Source organism: Mastigoproctus giganteus, chromosome 4, assembly GCF_048544385.1.
Source record: "Mastigoproctus giganteus isolate SK-2022 chromosome 4, ASM4854438v1, whole genome shotgun sequence".
Lineage (NCBI taxonomy): Eukaryota > Metazoa > Arthropoda > Arachnida > Uropygi > Thelyphonidae > Mastigoproctus > Mastigoproctus giganteus.
This window is the reverse complement of record NC_143578.1, coordinates 104,906,468-104,924,047: the sequence shown is the minus strand read 5'-3', so window position 1 is coordinate 104,924,047 and position 17,580 is coordinate 104,906,468. Positions and strand designations below refer to the sequence as shown.

At 35.4% G+C, this 17,580-nt stretch overlaps 1 protein-coding gene across 1 annotated transcript in view; it reads left to right on the top strand.

Moving 5' to 3' along the window:
- The window catches only part of LOC150086962 (uncharacterized), a 270,054-nt gene that overhangs the window by 217,294 nt on the left and 35,180 nt on the right, over nt 1–17,580 (top strand). The window contains exon 11 of the mRNA XM_090372337.1: nt 11,767–11,949. Within this exon, the coding sequence (XP_090228463.1) occupies nt 11,767–11,949 (183 nt within the window). The remainder of the gene's footprint in view (nt 1–11,766; nt 11,950–17,580) is intronic.

Sequence of the window (17,580 nt, the reverse complement as noted above, 5' to 3'; positions counted from 1 at the left end):
CAGTTGGTGGTGTTTCTGCCTCCCAATGCAACATCAACTTTACCACCAGTGGACATTGGTGTAATCAATGGTTTGAAAGAATTTTATAAAAAATTTCTAGTTCTACATCTGATCAGGCAAAGAGAACAAATACTTAGCCAGTCTGTATCGATATTGGATGCTATAAATTTATTGAATGAAGTGTGGAACAACATTACTTCAAGTACGATATCAAATTGCTTCAAGAAATCAAAATTAAATTGTTTTAGTACAGATAACATTGAATTTTTATGAGTCAATGACAACTTATTAACTAGTGGTCTTCCTACCGAGAGTGACATTGTAAATGCTTGCTCAACAAAGACGATAACGACGATGATTGTGATGATGATATGATGACAATTTAAAGTGAATCAAAATCATTGCCAACAATTTCACAAGCTCAAGGTGCAATAGACACAGTCAGTTTTTTTGAAGGAACTTAGGCGAGTAATGAGACTTTTAATATGTTGAGTGTTTTTATTGGAAACTTAAGAAATTTCAAAGTGAAATTAAATCAAACATCAATTTTCAAATTCATAAATAAAGACTAATTGCAATCATGTTTATTATTAAATAGTATTGTTTTTAATTACAGAGAAATAACTTGTGTTTAGTATTAAGTGTATGGTTTTAAAATTACAAACAAATTGTGTTTAATATTAAGTGTATTGCAGTTTATACAAGCATATTAATACAAATAATATGTAGGTATATACTTATACATTTTTTTCTCTCTAATATTTCTTTTGTTTTTTGATTCTATCTTTTTATCAAATTATTGAAAATTTGAAAAAATAGGTGGTAGTTTTAACTCATGTCTGATATAAAGTATTCATTGTTTAACGGCCCAGGGGAACATTAGCAGAACATTAGCAACCGATTTTCACTATCACTGATATAGCGAGTAATGGTTATAACGAGGAAATTTTGTCGGTCCCTTGACCTGGTTATAACTAAGTTCAACTGTATAAGATATACTGTTTAAATAAGCTCACAATTTTTGCTTCACCCTGTTTTATGATCTTAGCAAGAAAATAGTTTTGAACTTGGTAGACACAAGCATTGGCCCATTGAGTTGCCAAAGAGTTTGATGTGGCAAATGAAGTTGGCTACATTAACAAGAACAGGACTGTGATTTTAAGTGATTGGTAGAACTACCAATGTTTAAAAATCTACTACACAACAAAAGGAAATGAAAATTACACACACAAAAATGTGAATCTGTTAATATCATCCTGAAAATTTTGCAGTTGCGGGCCAGTGTGTCACACATCTCCCCAAAGAAATTGCACAGAAGTCTTCATATTGAAAGTTTTCTGGTGTGCAACAGATGAATAGAATCATTTAGAAAAAGGAAAAACAAATTTCTAGACGCTTTCAGTGAAGCAGCAGAAGAGTGACAGGCAAAACCACTACAAAGTATACTGAGTGAATATCTCCCCAGAACACAATTTCACTTCCTGTTTCATCTGCATTTCAATGCAGATGAAACAGGAAGTGAAATTTCACCAGAGCCCAAGTTTGTGTTGATATACCACTAGAAATGGACTGTTTTAACAACAGATTCCTAGAAAAGGTTTCATTACGAAAGGAGATAAACGAAAAGTGGGGAAACTTTGTCAGAGAAAGATTAATTGTACTTCTATGCTGCAGCCACTGGAAAAAATTTGAAGCCTTTAGTGATTAACAATGCCACACAACTTTGCGTGTTCAAGGAACACTATGTGAATACGAAAACATCTCCATTACTTGATGCTCTGATGAGAAGGTATGGATGCCTACAACAGTACAGGCACACCCCGACTTACGTAAGGGTTGCGTTCCGCAGGACTCTACGTAAGTTGCATTTTGCATAAGTTGGAATTTCTCTAAAGGTTTATGTATCACTCGCAACTATACATGCTGAATTTGATTGAAGCAAAAAAAGAAATGTTCGATGAATATGTAAATAGCATTATTTATACAAATTTTTTATCTCATGCACAGGAAAAATTACAAAAGTGTACAAAATTATAAAATTACAAAAAGAGAGGAGACAAGCATAACATCAACAAGTTTTACTTTTTGAGCATCATTGCTAGAATTAACTCTCCAGCTGATAAGCACGCCACTGCAGAAGTTGAGGGCTGTGGAGATTTAGAAGGGGTTTTTTCCAACACATCACAAAATTTCTCTGCAGCTGCAGAATCGGCACTGGCTACTTCACTGCATACCTTAATGTTTTGGAAACTAGTGTGAAGCTTGAACCTATTAAACCACCCATTGTTTGCCACAAACTTGGCTTGGGGTTTGCCACACTTATCCTTAATATCTTCATAAATACTTGTTGCTTTTGCTTGAATGGCCATTAGACTCAGGGGCACTCACTTCTGAATCTGGTTTTCCATCCATATTATTAATAGCTTTTCCATCTTCAGTATAGCATCTGAACACTGTTGATCCTTTAACATATTCTTTTATACATGCACTGTCCCTTAAAATAGTATTCACTGTTGAAGTAGCGAGACCTAACTCAGTACAATAGATGACAAACTTTGTCCTACTTCTTAATTAATCATCTTCATTTCTAAATCAATTTTGCTTTGTTTCCCAGCACTTGCACTTTCCATTGGTCCCTTTCCCTTCACCATTGTAAAAAGTAAATAGGAATGAAGAGAAGATTCTGAAAATTTATTTATGTATGATTGAAGTGAAGGGAAACTCATTTCACTATAATACTGTAACGTAAAACCCGCAGAATTCCAGTTATCGGAATTCCACTTATCACAAATGCAATAAGATCAAGTTTACTACCTATTTATAATAGATTGCACTAACCGAAAAGCCCAATAAATCAGAAAGTGCAAATTGTTTTTATTGTTTTATGGTAGCGACCTCCAGAAATGTGTTTTAGAAAAATATCACAAAGGCATTCAAAATTTACTCTTATAATGGAACATATGATAATGATGGAAGTGTAGTGCAATTTCCATTATAAAAGGTGCCAGGTGTTTCCGTGGCCAAGTGATTTCTGAACTCTATAAAGCATTCTCCTTTAAAGGAATCACTCTTCTATTTAAGTTTCCAGTTAGTTTCTCTTAAGTTCTTTCAAAAAGCACTGTAGACTTCATTTTACAAATAGTAAGTTAAGTCAGGAAAGAAAAGACAACTTTCCTTTTATTTTTATTAGAATTACCACTTGGCCACTTTTGGCATTACTCCTACCACCCCATAGCAGTGCCAGTAACCTGAGTGGTAAAACCAACCCTCATGGCCAAAAGGAGTATAAAATGGAGAAAGAAATCCTTCCACCACTTGATCCATTGAGATCATCTACCAATACGGACCAACCAGATCGTGACCATTATCAATATAAAAGGAAAAAAAAATCCATGTCAACAATATCACCCAGCCTTTCTCCTTATACATTTCACTGTCAGATTATCCCCATTTCTAATTCTGAAATGCTTGGAAAATGCTGCAGACGTTTTTACAAAGATGGTAAAAAGTCTAGTCTGGAAATTTGCTGGTAGAAACAATAAAACCAGATCATTCAGAAAGATTAATGAAACTGACCACTTTTGGTGGAATACCAGTGAAAATTACACTACATGCCACTCTGAATACCTCCAAAGGAGTTGTTATAGCAGAGTGGAACCTCATTAACATCTCAGAAGAAATTGTGCAAGAGTTGGCTGATCAGCGAGTCATACAAGCAAAGAGAATATTAATCAGGAAAGATGGGGAATTAATACCTACACGGAACATAATACTGACGTTCAGTACCCCAAATTTACCAACAAATAAAGCAGGGTATCTAAATTGTCCATATATACCGAACCACATCAGGTGTTATAAGTGCCAGAAATATGGACACTCCCAGGTAGCTGTTGTGGTTATTATGGGAGTTTAAAGGCACATAACCTCATATTATATAAAAAACAAAAGGCAAGGGCAAGACAAATAAGAAGAAAAGCAAAAAAAGACTCCTGGATAAAATTTGTCAGTACCATCACAAAGGACACCAGCAGTCGGATAATATGAAAAAAAATCCAACAATTAATAATAAATACATTCCATTTACTGCTCCAATTCTGATTAGAAGCATGGCATGCTACCTGGGGAAGGCTATAATGCGCCTTCCCCAGGTAGCATGCCATGGCACCATGATATGCCCAAATTGTGGTTCAACAGAACACACCCAAGTTGATTGTACTGTAGCTGCCTTCTCCTGCCCCAATTGCAAAGGTAATCATCTGGCATATTCAAAAAATTGTGGAAAGTGGGGAAAAAATATACAAAACAGAAAACAAGGTAACATACTAGGCAGCCAAAAAACACATCATGGAGTTTATGCGGAAATGCACATATGCACAAGCAGCTCAACAGAGTGTTTCTATTGCTACTCAGACTGACATCTCAGTACATCCAAACACTTCAATTGCCGATTGGGCCAGGTCTGTGCTTAATGCTAAGCTGCAAACTGCCAAACAAAGTCTACAAGAACAAGAAAATAATACTCCAATTTCTGTTCCACCCAATATACCTGCAAGTATTAAAAAAGCAGACAAATCAGCACCAAGGGATCATATCCAGACCAAGAAACAATCCCCCATACATATGGATGTTGACAATAAAGTTGAAACAGGTCAACATATTACATCTTCAAGCAGAAGACATGGATACAGAGTGACCAGTATTCCCAAAAAAAGATAGACATAAAACTGAACAATACAAACAAACTGCTTAAAAAAAAACAGACAGATCAAATCAACTCCAAAAACTGTGTAATGCAGCACATACTTCAATGGAATTGTAGAGGTATGCATGCCAATACAGACGACATATATGACCTGATTAATAGATATAATCCAATGATAGTTTATTTACAAGAAACCAATTTAACTCTGCAAGTAACTTTCTCAATCAAAAACTTCACAATGTATAGAAAATACAGGAATACTGCAAAATACACACATGGATGGGTGGCGATCTTAGTTAACTCTAAAATTCCCTCTCAAATTATCTCTCTACAGACCAACTTGGAAGCCGTTGCTGTGCGTGTGGCTCTTAGAATAATGCTAACACTAGTTTCAATATACTTTCTGCCAAACAGTCCCGTCACACTAAAAGAACTAGAAGATCTTATAGTTCAAGTGCCAGCACCCTTCAGCGACTTCAATGGGCATCACCCATTGTGGAGATCTTCCCGCATTGATCAAAGAGGACATCTTATTGAGACCTTATTGAACCAACAGCAGTTAACCTTATTAAATACTGGACATCACACTTATATTCATCTTCCCACAGGATCCACCTCAGCAATTGACCTGCCCATTTGCTCTCCCATACTGTTCCACCGTATAGAGTGGTCAATCTTAGAAGATGCACACAACAATTATATGCAAAATTCAAACAAAACAATCCCACTGTCCCGACTATAGAGTAAAATGGAAGTTCTCAAAAGCAAATTGGGCAAAATACTCTGTCTGTGTGTCCTTTGATGATAAATTTATAAAAACACAATCTATAGACAAAGTCACTGAGCACATTACCACAAATATTTTGGCAGCAGCTTCTGAAACAATTCCTCAATCCTCTGCAGACAAACACAGATATGCAAAACGCTCGTGGAATGAGGCTTGTAATAGTGCCAAAAGAGAGAAAAATAAAGCCTGGAATCAGTTTTGTGGGTTCCCCACAACAGCCAACCTCATATTATATAAAAAACAAAAGGCAAGGGCAAGACAAATAAGAAGAAAAGCAAAAAAAGACTCCTGGATAAAATTTGTCAGTACCATCACAAAGGACACCAGCAGTCGGATAATATGAAAAAAAATCCAACAATTAATAATAAATACATTCCATTTACTGCTCCAATTCTGATTAGAAATGCACAAGAACTGTCCTCTCCTAAAGAAATAGGCAGTTTCCTCGAAGAAACTTTTAGTGAAATATCATCAGCATCTACATATGACAATTCATTCCTGAAAATTAAAATATAAAATAAATTTTAATACCACACGACCTCTTTCTTATAATCAGCTCTTCAACTTAATTCCAAGAAGCCCTAAACAGATCAGCAAACAGTGCAGTAGGACTGGAGGAGATCTATTACATAATGCTCAAACATCTCAATAACACTTCTTTAAAATTATTAATAGTATTCTATAATCAGATTTTCCTTGAATGTTTATCCTTCCTCATGGCATTACTCAGTAATCCTTGTTTTTCCTAAACTGGGGAAGGATCAATCAGTTCCACAAAACTACCAACCAATTTCTCTCACCAGCTGTCTCGGTAAAACACTCGAAAAAATTATACACAGCAGACTAAAATGGATCCTTGAAAATAAAATTGTTAAATTGCAACCAATACGGTTTCCTCCAAAACAGATCCTGCTTGGATCTTATGATAAGAGCTGAAACCAATATTCACAATGCTTATGTTGAAAATCAACATCTAGTGATGGTCAGTCTAGACATCGAAAAAGCTTTTGATACCACATGGAGATATGGCATTCTTCGAGAGCTCTATTCCATGGGATTGAGAGGACACTTATGACAATTCATTCAGAATTTTCTTAAGCATAGAACCTTTCAAGTTCATCACCAGAATAACTGTCACAATATTTTATGCAGGAAGAAGGGGTGCCCCAAGGGTCCATACTTAGTGATACCCTCTTTGCAATTAGGCTAAACACCATTGCGCAGAATATTCCTAGAACTGTAGAGATATATATGTATGCTGACGATCTTGCCATATCATGCCATTCATCAAATATTAATACCATTGAGAGACAGCTACAACTTTCCATAAGTAAGCTGGAGACATGGACTCAACAAAATGGTTACCGTCTATCAGAAAAAAAGACGATTGCTATCCATTTCTGTAAAAAAATGCAAATTACATCTAGAACCTGAACTTAAATTAAGAAATTATCCAATCCCTCTCACCAGCAATATCTGCTTTTTAGGTTTAACACTAGATATGAAACTAAGTTTTTCCATGCATATAAGTTATCTTAGAACCATCTGTTTAAAAAAACTCAATATACTTAGAGCTATCTCTGCCATAGCATGGGGTGTGGATAGATACACTCCTGCATTTTTTTCTTCTCTCATCAGGTCGCATCTAGACTATGGTGCAATCATCTATGACTCAGCCAGGAAAAGTGCACTTACAAGACTAAATACCAGAGACAACACAGGGCTCTTCACACTGCTTTTGGGGCCTTCCGAACTTCCCCAGTCCAAAGTTTCTATATAGAGGTAAACGAACCTCCATTCCTCCTCAGGAGGAAAATGTTACTACTCACCTATGCAGTCAGACTTAAAAGCCTTCCAGATCATCCCAATCAACCGCTACTTTTCAGTCCTGAATGGATAACATTTTATAACAATAACCTGCTGGTGTTAGACTACAAGAGTTGATTCACTGCTGGAATGTACATTTTAAAAACACGCTCAAAGAAACTAAAATACCTGATCCACCTACCTTACCGTGACACATTTCCAACAATGGGGGAAAAATGTAGGTGATGCAGCAGTTTTCCCTTCATTCACAGTGTCTGTATCTCTCCCGACTGAATGCAGCAGCTATACTGCAGAACTGTATGCAATCCAGCTAGCTATTGACAATATCGGTATTCCTCTCAACACCAGTAGTTTAATATATACAAATATATCCATGAGTGCGCTGTCTGCAATAAGTAATAAATTCTCAACTCCACATCCCATAGTAAAAGAAATACGGTGTGGTCTAAATCGTTTATGGAATATGAATCATACTCTAAGCTTCTGTTGGATTCCAGGGCATGCTGGCATAATAGGTAACGAAACAGCAGACCAGGCAGCCAAACAGCACCGCACCTCCATCTTACCAAGTACCCTATATAGATTTACTAACACATCTCCGACATATCTGTAGAGACCAGTGGTTAAACATCCGGAAGACCCATATGAACAATAAATTGTTTGAAATTGAACGTGAACCACAACTATCAAACTCCAGCTATAGGCGAAACAGGCATGAAGAGGTAATACTGGCAAGGCTAAGCATAGGGCACACACATCTGACCCACTTGTTCCTGCTCATGGGTGACGATCCTCCTATATGCACGCATTGTTCATCACAACTTACAGTCCGGCATATTCTCTTAGACTGTTCAATTCATTCTCACATCAGAAATTATACTTTACACTCTCTGACGCAAATGCAAGGACCTTTATCACTGACCCACCTGTTGGGAAACTGCTAATTGGACGAGCTCTTTGCTTATCTTAAACAAACCAGACTATATGAATATTTCTAAAATCAAATAAAGCAAATTTCCAGCATCTATCCAAATATCAGAATGGGCACATTTTGGCCTAAGTTGCCCTTGTGCCGATAAACATCTACACCAACAACAACACCATTATAAAAATGACCTTTTAGAGAGATAAATAGCTTAGTGATATAGCAAAAATTTCAACTTCCGAGGTCTTAGAACTAATTACCAAAAAGACAATGTGTTATTGGGTTCACATTGTGATATTTTCACAATACCTCCATTTATTCCTACGGGATGCAAAATACATTTCCATGATTTTTTTTAAGTTTGCACCGGCCAGCAAAAGCTTATGCAAAGTCAAATTTCCGTAAGTCAAGTATTACGTAAGCGGGGGAGTGCCTGTATTCAAATAATGGTTTATGATTGGTGCATCATAAGCCATAGGCTTTCTTGCACCATGTGGCCATTACTAATACTAACTGTGAACTAGTAGATGAAGGAATAAAATCGGAAGTTTTTGCTGCTTGTTGATAATGCTAGCAGTCATCATGGAACAAAAATAATGAGCAACATAACATTGAAATTCCTTCCACTGACTGAAATCCAAAGCCCTGGATTCCTATTAGCCCTGGATCAAGGGATAATAGGAATAGTTATAGTTCATTACTTTATATTGTAACATTGAAAAAAATGTGAGATATGTGTTAGAGGCTAAATAAAAACTTGGGAAAGTTTTTGAAAAACTTCAAAAACAAAAACTAGGAAGGTTGGAAATTCTTTTGCCACTTAGTTGAAAATCTCAGTACAGGTGGCAAAACCATAACTAAGGTAATCAAAAATGATAATGGCAGATTTAAGGTAGACGAGAAGGATATTTAAAAAAAAAACATGGGATAAAAATTATAAGGCCAAAATTAAAACTTAAGTGGATGAGCTGAAGGCATCATTGAAGAAGTGGAAAATATTGAAATGGGTGATATTGCTTAATTGCTGCCTCTGTTGTTGTTTTAGAGATGGCTATGTATCAAGTATTGAAAAGCAGCGGTTGTAGATGAAATTAGACCTGAAATACTGAGAGGGGGAAAATAGTGTAATCATGACTTTGTATAGCATTACTCAGCTGTCATTTTCTGAGGAATGAGTTTCAGAAGATTGGAGAAAGGCATTCAGTGCATGTTAATAGGGAATTAAGCTGAATCCGACATTTACAGAGGAGTTTCACTCTTTAGTACGCCATTATATAGAAAGATAAGAAAAAATATCTTAGAAAATATCTTAGATGGTCAAAAGTTTGGAATGTAGACTTGGAAGAAAGCCATGTTTTTAGGCCACACTGGAGAAGGGGATTCTGTGGTCAAATACAATACAACAACCTTGATATACCATGCCTAGTTATATTGGAGTTTTGGATATAACATGATTGTAATGTCCTCCGTGAGGGATATAAAAAAAAAAAAAAATCTGGATTTCACAATAGACACTAGTCTATACCTCACAGAGGGGAACCAGCTACTGGAATGGTTTCCAAAACATGGACCACTGAGATGTTGTTTTCTCATCTGTAGTATTTCTCTCAATTAGATGTTTAAATGTTGTAAACAACTGTAATTAACCAAGAGTAATTTCTGTAGACACTGTTTCTCCCATTTCCCCTGAAATTAGATTTGCAATAAAAATACATCAGTTAAATGCCAATTGTACACAAAGACACTTGCAAAATTAGTTTCCTCTGAAAGGGAGGGAGGGAACCATGTTTGTCAGTTGTGATATATTTAGTTATAAGTTTCATAAACAACATGTGGCTTTCTTTTTAAGGATGAAATCACATTAGAATAGCAGAAACTGCTAAAGGGATAATGCATAGTGTGCATGTAATGTGAAATTACACTGCAGTACTGCAAATTTTAAATATGTTGTTTATAACCCAAAGTAGTATGTCCTTCGGTGGAGGGATCCAGTAGTCTGATTTTAAAATGTAATTCAACAGTATTATGCTATTTTCTGTGAAATTTTTCTGGAATGTAGATCTTCACCTATGCAGTGATTTCCAGGACTACCTTAATCATGTATGAGTAACTCAAAAGATACCTGTTCAAAAAAAAACATAGATTTGTTTTTTGTTTTGTTTTTTTGTACCTTTGTGTATGACCACTTTCAACTATGGTGGCTTAGATTATATGGCTGGGTTGTAGTTCCTCATTTCCTGTTGATGTGTTGCATTGTACTATAAATTTGATTGCTGGCAAGCATGTCTCAGTTGGAAGTGTGGGGTCATTGTAAGAAATTGACAATTTTGCAGTTTTATTATTTTTAAGTTTATGAAGCAGTGCTGTTTAATATTTTTATTTTAAAGTATCACATTATTTAAAAAAAATGCAGCAGTGCATTTGCCATTAAAAATATTTAACCCATTTTGTACATTGACAAAAAAAAAAGAAGAAAAAATAAAAATAAAACAATAACAACCACTACCTGTGAAACAAAATTTTCTTGCATAAAAATGATAAAATACTTGCATAATAGTTTATATTTTAGCCATTGGTTTATTCATATTAAAATACAGTAAACTTTAGTTTTGGCTGTAGCATACTTAGCTTATATAACATGGTATTAAAGTTGTTCTCCAACACCTTCATTATATTGAGGTTGCATTGTAATTGCACTAAGAGAAATTATAGAAAAGTCATAGGAATATGACAAAAACAAAATCTGTATTTAAAATTTGTTGATCTTGAAAGAGCATATGACAAAGTATTTAAAAATCTGCCCTTTTATATTTTAGGAGAATATGGCATGAAGAGTAATCTTTTAAAGATATAAGTGACAAATGTGACAAATGTCCTTTTATAAGTCAATGCAATGCTTGTCTTTACAGCTGGTAATCTGGGAAACGTAATGTTTTTAATAGTAGCATGAAACTTTTTTAATTAAAGCTATGAGTTATTACACATTTGTGGTAACTAGCAAATCACAACTCCTAGACTTATGCCAGATAAACACTGTCTGATAGGTAAAAAACAGTAATTTTTTGTTTGAATTGCTTCTGTCCATATTTGCAAAAGTGATTGAAAATCTCAGGGTTTCAAGGAGCCTTGCTAAGCCATTTTGTAGAACCTGTGTATTTGAGTTCTGTGATCATAGGCTAAATTTAATTTTGGTCAATCTATATGTATTATATATGTGGTGTGTAATATATTTAACAGTATAATGAAAATGCTAAAAACAATACTGTTCAAGCTTCATATTATGTAGCTGATATATATTATTATATATAGAAACAGAAGTCATTATATTGTCTGTTTATAATACTATAACAGAAATCTTTTTTTAAGAAAAAATGCTGTAGTATAATAAAATAAAATTTTTAATAACTTAAATGATAAAATTTGTAAAGTTGAAATATTTATGTATTGAAGATCAATGCTGGTTGAATAACTGTGCATTTACTTTTTTTTTTTGTTTGTTTGTTTGTTTGATTTACAAATAAATAGGTGAAGGAACCATTCCAATTGATACCCAGTACACATTTCAGAGTTGGGATGCTATTCTTAGAGGAGAAAAGCTAAGGACGATGTCTTGTAGTGATAAAATTGCTCGGTGGAATGTTTTGGGCTTGCAAGGAGCCTTGCTAAGCCATTTTGTAGAACCTGTGTATTTGAGTTCTGTGACCTTAGGTATGTTTTAATGTAAATCCTAGCTTTAACTTTCCCCCTTAAAATATTGTAAGAATTTTTAGTCAAACCCTGTCTAGAACAGTAGACAGTGTTTGACCATTAACAGTTAGAGAAGGTGCAGAAAGATAAAATATTGAGTAGCAGCCATAAAAGAAGAGTTAGACTTATACCTTATTATTGATTGTAGAGCATAGTAAGGTTACAATTAAATTGTAAATTTCACTACATAAACTACATACCTATCAAGGCTTAACAAGAGAATTGTTTCATACTTTAAAATAAAATAATCTGTCAAAACATGCTGTTTCAATGGTAGAGCATGTTTTAAAATAGAATTATGGAGACGCACAATAGCAGTTATTTCACTTTCACAATTAGCCTGTGTTTGAAAAAAATCAGTGAACAAGCTCTAATCCTTGATGAGCATCTTTCACTGAAACTTCTTGTTCAACCGCAGTGTGTTCCTCATCTTCATCCACAAATTTCAGAAGATTCCATTACATCTGCAATGAGTTCCTCTTCATTTGTGCATATCCTGACAAATTCTGTGTCAGCACCCACTTCTGCCTAACCTTTGAAGCTTAAGTTTTCCTGTAAGTTTAGGGATGATGCACATGCTCAAATATTTCTTCCCTATTATTGGACTGTTCTTTGCATTTAATATAGGAAGAAGCACATGAACCTTCACACATTGCATCATTCAAGGTGGTAAATCCAGCATATTTGAAGCAGTTGGCCACACTTTTTCTTCAACTTCATCCCATGCTGAAACGCATAAGTACATTGCCTGCAGGTTGTCAATTTTGCATGGAATTTTGCTTTCAGAAAATAGCACAATTTTGTTTAATAGCATTCTTTAGTAGTTTTTCTCGGATTACACTCTTATCAAGTGCTGAAGAACTGACTCATATTTGGTGGTAGCTACTCAATAGTGATTGCATGGAGGTCATTTACTTGACAATCAGGAGTGCAGTTATCAACAAACATCAAAATTTTTATATTTTTCTCACTTATCCTGTGATCTCAGTCTCTGATCCATTCTTCGTAGATTTGTGATGTCATCCATGCTCGATACATAGTGAGGTCTTCAAACCTTAAAGCATCGAGACTTCTGGTCTTACCCAATGATTAAAAGAGCAATCTCTGTGCCACACATGTTTGCTTCTAGGAGAATGGCAATCTGTTGTTTGGCCTTTTTTCTGCCACTACATTTCTCACCTTTTTTTTTTTAGAGTCCAGTTTCATCAGAATTGAAGGTTTCGTTGTGGTTGTATGTCAGCAAAACATTTTTTAAATGAATTTCCTTCCATTCCTTTGTAGCATAAATGTCCACTGGCACACTTTTGCCACAAACTTTTTTTGAAAAATGGGCAGTGATGAGTCTTAAATTTTTGGAACCATCCATCTGAACTTTAAAATTTTTCAATATCCATTCAATTGACAAACAAAATTTTAAAATTTTAACATACTAACATAATTCAGCCTTCAATCTTAGCTTTTAAAAGATTACTATCTATGGGAACATTTTTTGCATGCATCATCATTAGCCATTCCAAAAGTACTCTTCGAAGAACCAGATATTTCATCTTTCGTGCTCAAATCCTGCCTAGTGCAGCAGATTTCTCTAAACTTTCAATCTTTTTCCAATCTTTCAGAATAGTGAACAGAGTACTCTTAGGAATGCGGAACTGTTTGGCGATGTCAATCTTAGAATGCACTCCATTATCTACAGCTTGCAAAATCCTCATTTTATCTGTGATTGGCAAGCTATCCACTTTCTTGGAGTCATACCAATAAACATACACTCGCCCGAACTAATTAAATTAACTTCTAGCTGATGGTCATTTCATTACCACTCTGTGAGAAAAGAGCATGGGAAATCTTAAATGATTTCTCATGGTCAGGCTGAAAGCTCATCAATTAGTTCATTTAACTTCAGTATATCTGAAGTGTCCTGTCATTTTAAAACCCAGATATTGTAATAAAATATTAGAGGTAGAAATTTATGGTTATTATAGAGAAATCCTTTTATTTTCAATGTTGTTATAATGAATGTAAAATAACATTAGGTTAATGAGAAACTGTCTGGGACCAACCATATAGGACTTTATAACATGTTGGGATGTTAAAAAGAGAGTTGCTATAAAGAACTTTGACTGTATTTGCTTAGAAATGGAATGGAAATTTTATTTTCTCTACTGTTCTATGACATGGCATGCTTAAACCTGGAAGTGCAGCAGCTCTGAGGCACCTCCGTAGCCAGGTGGGAAGGAGCAGCAGTGCGTAGCACACGTTTCTTGATTAAACCGGGGTTTGAGCCAGTCACCACCAAATACGGAGGATGCGGAAAGGTCAGGGAATGACCACCGCATATCCCCGGAGCAATATGGCCTTAGTTGCTAATGCTCCTAAAAACCAAATAACAAACAAACAAACAAGCAGCAGCTCTGCTCTCAATAAAGCACATTCTTATAAATTGTATTTATCTACAAAAATTATTTGCAAAGTTTTTGATTCCGTCATATCTATAGAAAGACATGACATAGGAGAAAATGCTCATCAATTAGTTCATTTAACTTCAGTATATCTGAAGTGTCCTGTCATTTTAAAACCCAGATATTGTAATAAAATATTAGAGGTAGAAATTTATGGTTATTATAGAGAAATCCTTTTATTTTCAATGTTGTTATAATGAATGTAAAATAACATTAGGTTAATGAGAAACTGTCTGGGACCAACCATATAGGACTTTATAACATGTTGGGATGTTAAAAAGAGAGTTGCTATAAAGAACTTTGACTGTATTTGCTTAGAAATGGAATGGAAATTTTATTTTCTCTACTGTTCTATGACATGGCATGCTTAAACCTGGAAGTGCAGCAGCTCTGAGGCACCTCCGTAGCCAGGTGGGAAGGAGCAGCAGTGCGTAGCACACGTTTCTTGATTAAACCGGGGTTTGAGCCAGTCACCACCAAATACGGAGGATGCGGAAAGGTCAGGGAATGACCACCGCATATCCCCGGAGCAATATGGCCTTAGTTGCTAATGCTCCTAAAAACCAAATAACAAACAAACAAACAAGCAGCAGCTCTGCTCTCAATAAAGCACATTCTTATAAATTGTATTTATCTACAAAAATTATTTGCAAAGTTTTTGATTCCGTCATATCTATAGAAAGACATGACATAGGAGAAAATGCTAATCTAATGAAGTTCTCTGTTTCTATAAATGGTATCTATACCCATTTCTAACTGAGAATTCAAATTTGTCTGGCTTTGAATGCAGACAATATTACTGCCTAAAAATTTTTGAAGGCACAATATGGTCTTATTAGCCCTTATGCTCTTAAGCATCGAAACAGTAACAATAATCATCTCCAGCTGTATCTGGAACAGTGAGGATGTGGCCAAATTCAACATGTTCTGCCAGTCGTGCAACATAAGTCAGTGGGAGTGAGGGAGTGGGATCTGACTCTCCTGGAACAAATTATATATGAATGCATGAACCTTAATACCTTAAAACCTCACTCATCTATTTTGTGAGGCACTAACTGCTGTACTACTTAGTAATCAAAATTACACTGTGGCTGCCTGGTGTAAACAGAAGAATTACTTTACTATTCACAGGTTTCATTATTCATGATTGGGTTTTTAAGACTTATAGAAACCATGGAAAACTGTTTTGAATACTCAGTTTTCCATTAAACTGTCTCTTCATCTCATGCTCAACTGGCTTATGGGTTTCACCTCTGCTGTTGGTTTATCCATATGTTCAGTATCTCTTTTTCCAAGTATGGGCTGTGACCTATACTCATTGACCTAGAGAGAGCTTCTCTGTTATCTTTCCATTATCTGCTCAGTTTAAACACAGCTGATCTCAATTAAACTTTAAAACTCGTGTGACTTATCTTTGAACCATTTGCTTAAAGAAGTTTAATATACCTTGTTAAATATATTTTGATATGTTTCATTCATGCCATGGGGTGCTGAATGACACACACACCCTACTACATCTCTATAGAGTTCTTATCAGATCATGCTTAGATCTCCGGTATGTGACACCACAAGGAAAAGTACTTTACAGACAATATTCAACACAGTGCTGTACCCTTAGAATTGCCATGGAAGCACTTTCAGAACTTCTTCCTCAATTTATAGTCTCATATCAAAATCTGTCAACCTTCATTACATCTTTGCAGGAAAATATTGCTTTGTTTTGTACGCTGCAAATGTTCAGTCTTTCCTCGCACCTTAAATGGAGATACCTATACAATATAGAATGGTATTCATTCTGTATTCTATTGAAGAATAATCATTAATAATGATCTTCCTTCTGCCCTACGGTCATCCTGCGATCCATCACAGGATGGATCGCAGGATGACCGTATTTTTCCTGTGTTCCCAATATGTTTCAACTTATTTAAACACAATTTTATCTTCACAAAACCATGTCCTGTTTCATTCATATTTACATTTCTTTTTAAGGATCCTCTATTGCACTCTTGACCATTGTCTCTGTGATTTTCCCTACCATTGAAGTTAGACTGACTATTGGTAGTACCCACTTCACTCTTAGAACCACTTTACGTAATGGTGATATATTGGCACGAAATAACCCGAATGGTTCAATGCACTCTATTGCCCCCCCCCCATCAGAATTACTAGGTATGTGTCATCAATTCGAGGAGACTTATTTACTTTTAGGCTTGCAAGTTTTTCTGTTAATCTAATCTCTAATCTAATTAGATATTTAATTTAATCTGAAATCTAATTAATTACCTTCTGGCTGAAAGCAAATTTTCACATAATTGTCCTACAGTGACCCTTTTTAAATTAAATTTTATGTGTGCTCATATATGTACTCTCCAAAAAAATGTAAGAATGCCATCAGCATTTTGTTTATCCTCACAGGTACCTTGGCTAACCTTGTTGCTCTTCTCTGCACTGTTCCAACAGATCCACATCCTTCCTAAAATGAGGCTTCAAGACCTGTATTCATTTCTCAAAATGCAGCCTAATCATTGCCTTATACAATGAGGCAATCACCTCCTTATCAGTAACTTCAAAAATTCTCATACACAAGTTTCTACACTCTTGGAAGATGTCTGTATGCACTGTGAAGTGATCACATTTTTTTGCAATCAATGCGGCACAGTCCACAATTTGTGTTGGAGGTTTATGTTATGAAAGTTTTTTTTAGCCTGATACTCACTGCTTGCAGCAGTGGAGGGTTTGCGTGGTATACCTCCATTATGGCCACAGAAGCCGATGTGCCAACAACAAGCGTGGTATACAGTGGCATATCATCCTGTTGTGCCCTGGAGGATAGCAGAGTGCAAGTCGGTCCCATTCTCCCCACACCGGGTGGGAAAGACCTGGGTTTGAATCCATCAACGAAGCTAGGGTTTTTCCACAACGTGGCTGAGTTAATCGGTCTCAGGCAAGGGTTACATAATTTTATTCTCTTGGAAACTCAGGTTTTTTGTCCAGCAAACAGGCACATCGAATACACGCAATTTATAGATATATTTGGCGCAATATGGTCAAATTGCTGATGTGCCTAAAACCAAATATATATGTGTTATTTTTGTTTGTTTTTTTTCCCTTTTTTTTTTTTTTAATTTTCCATTTT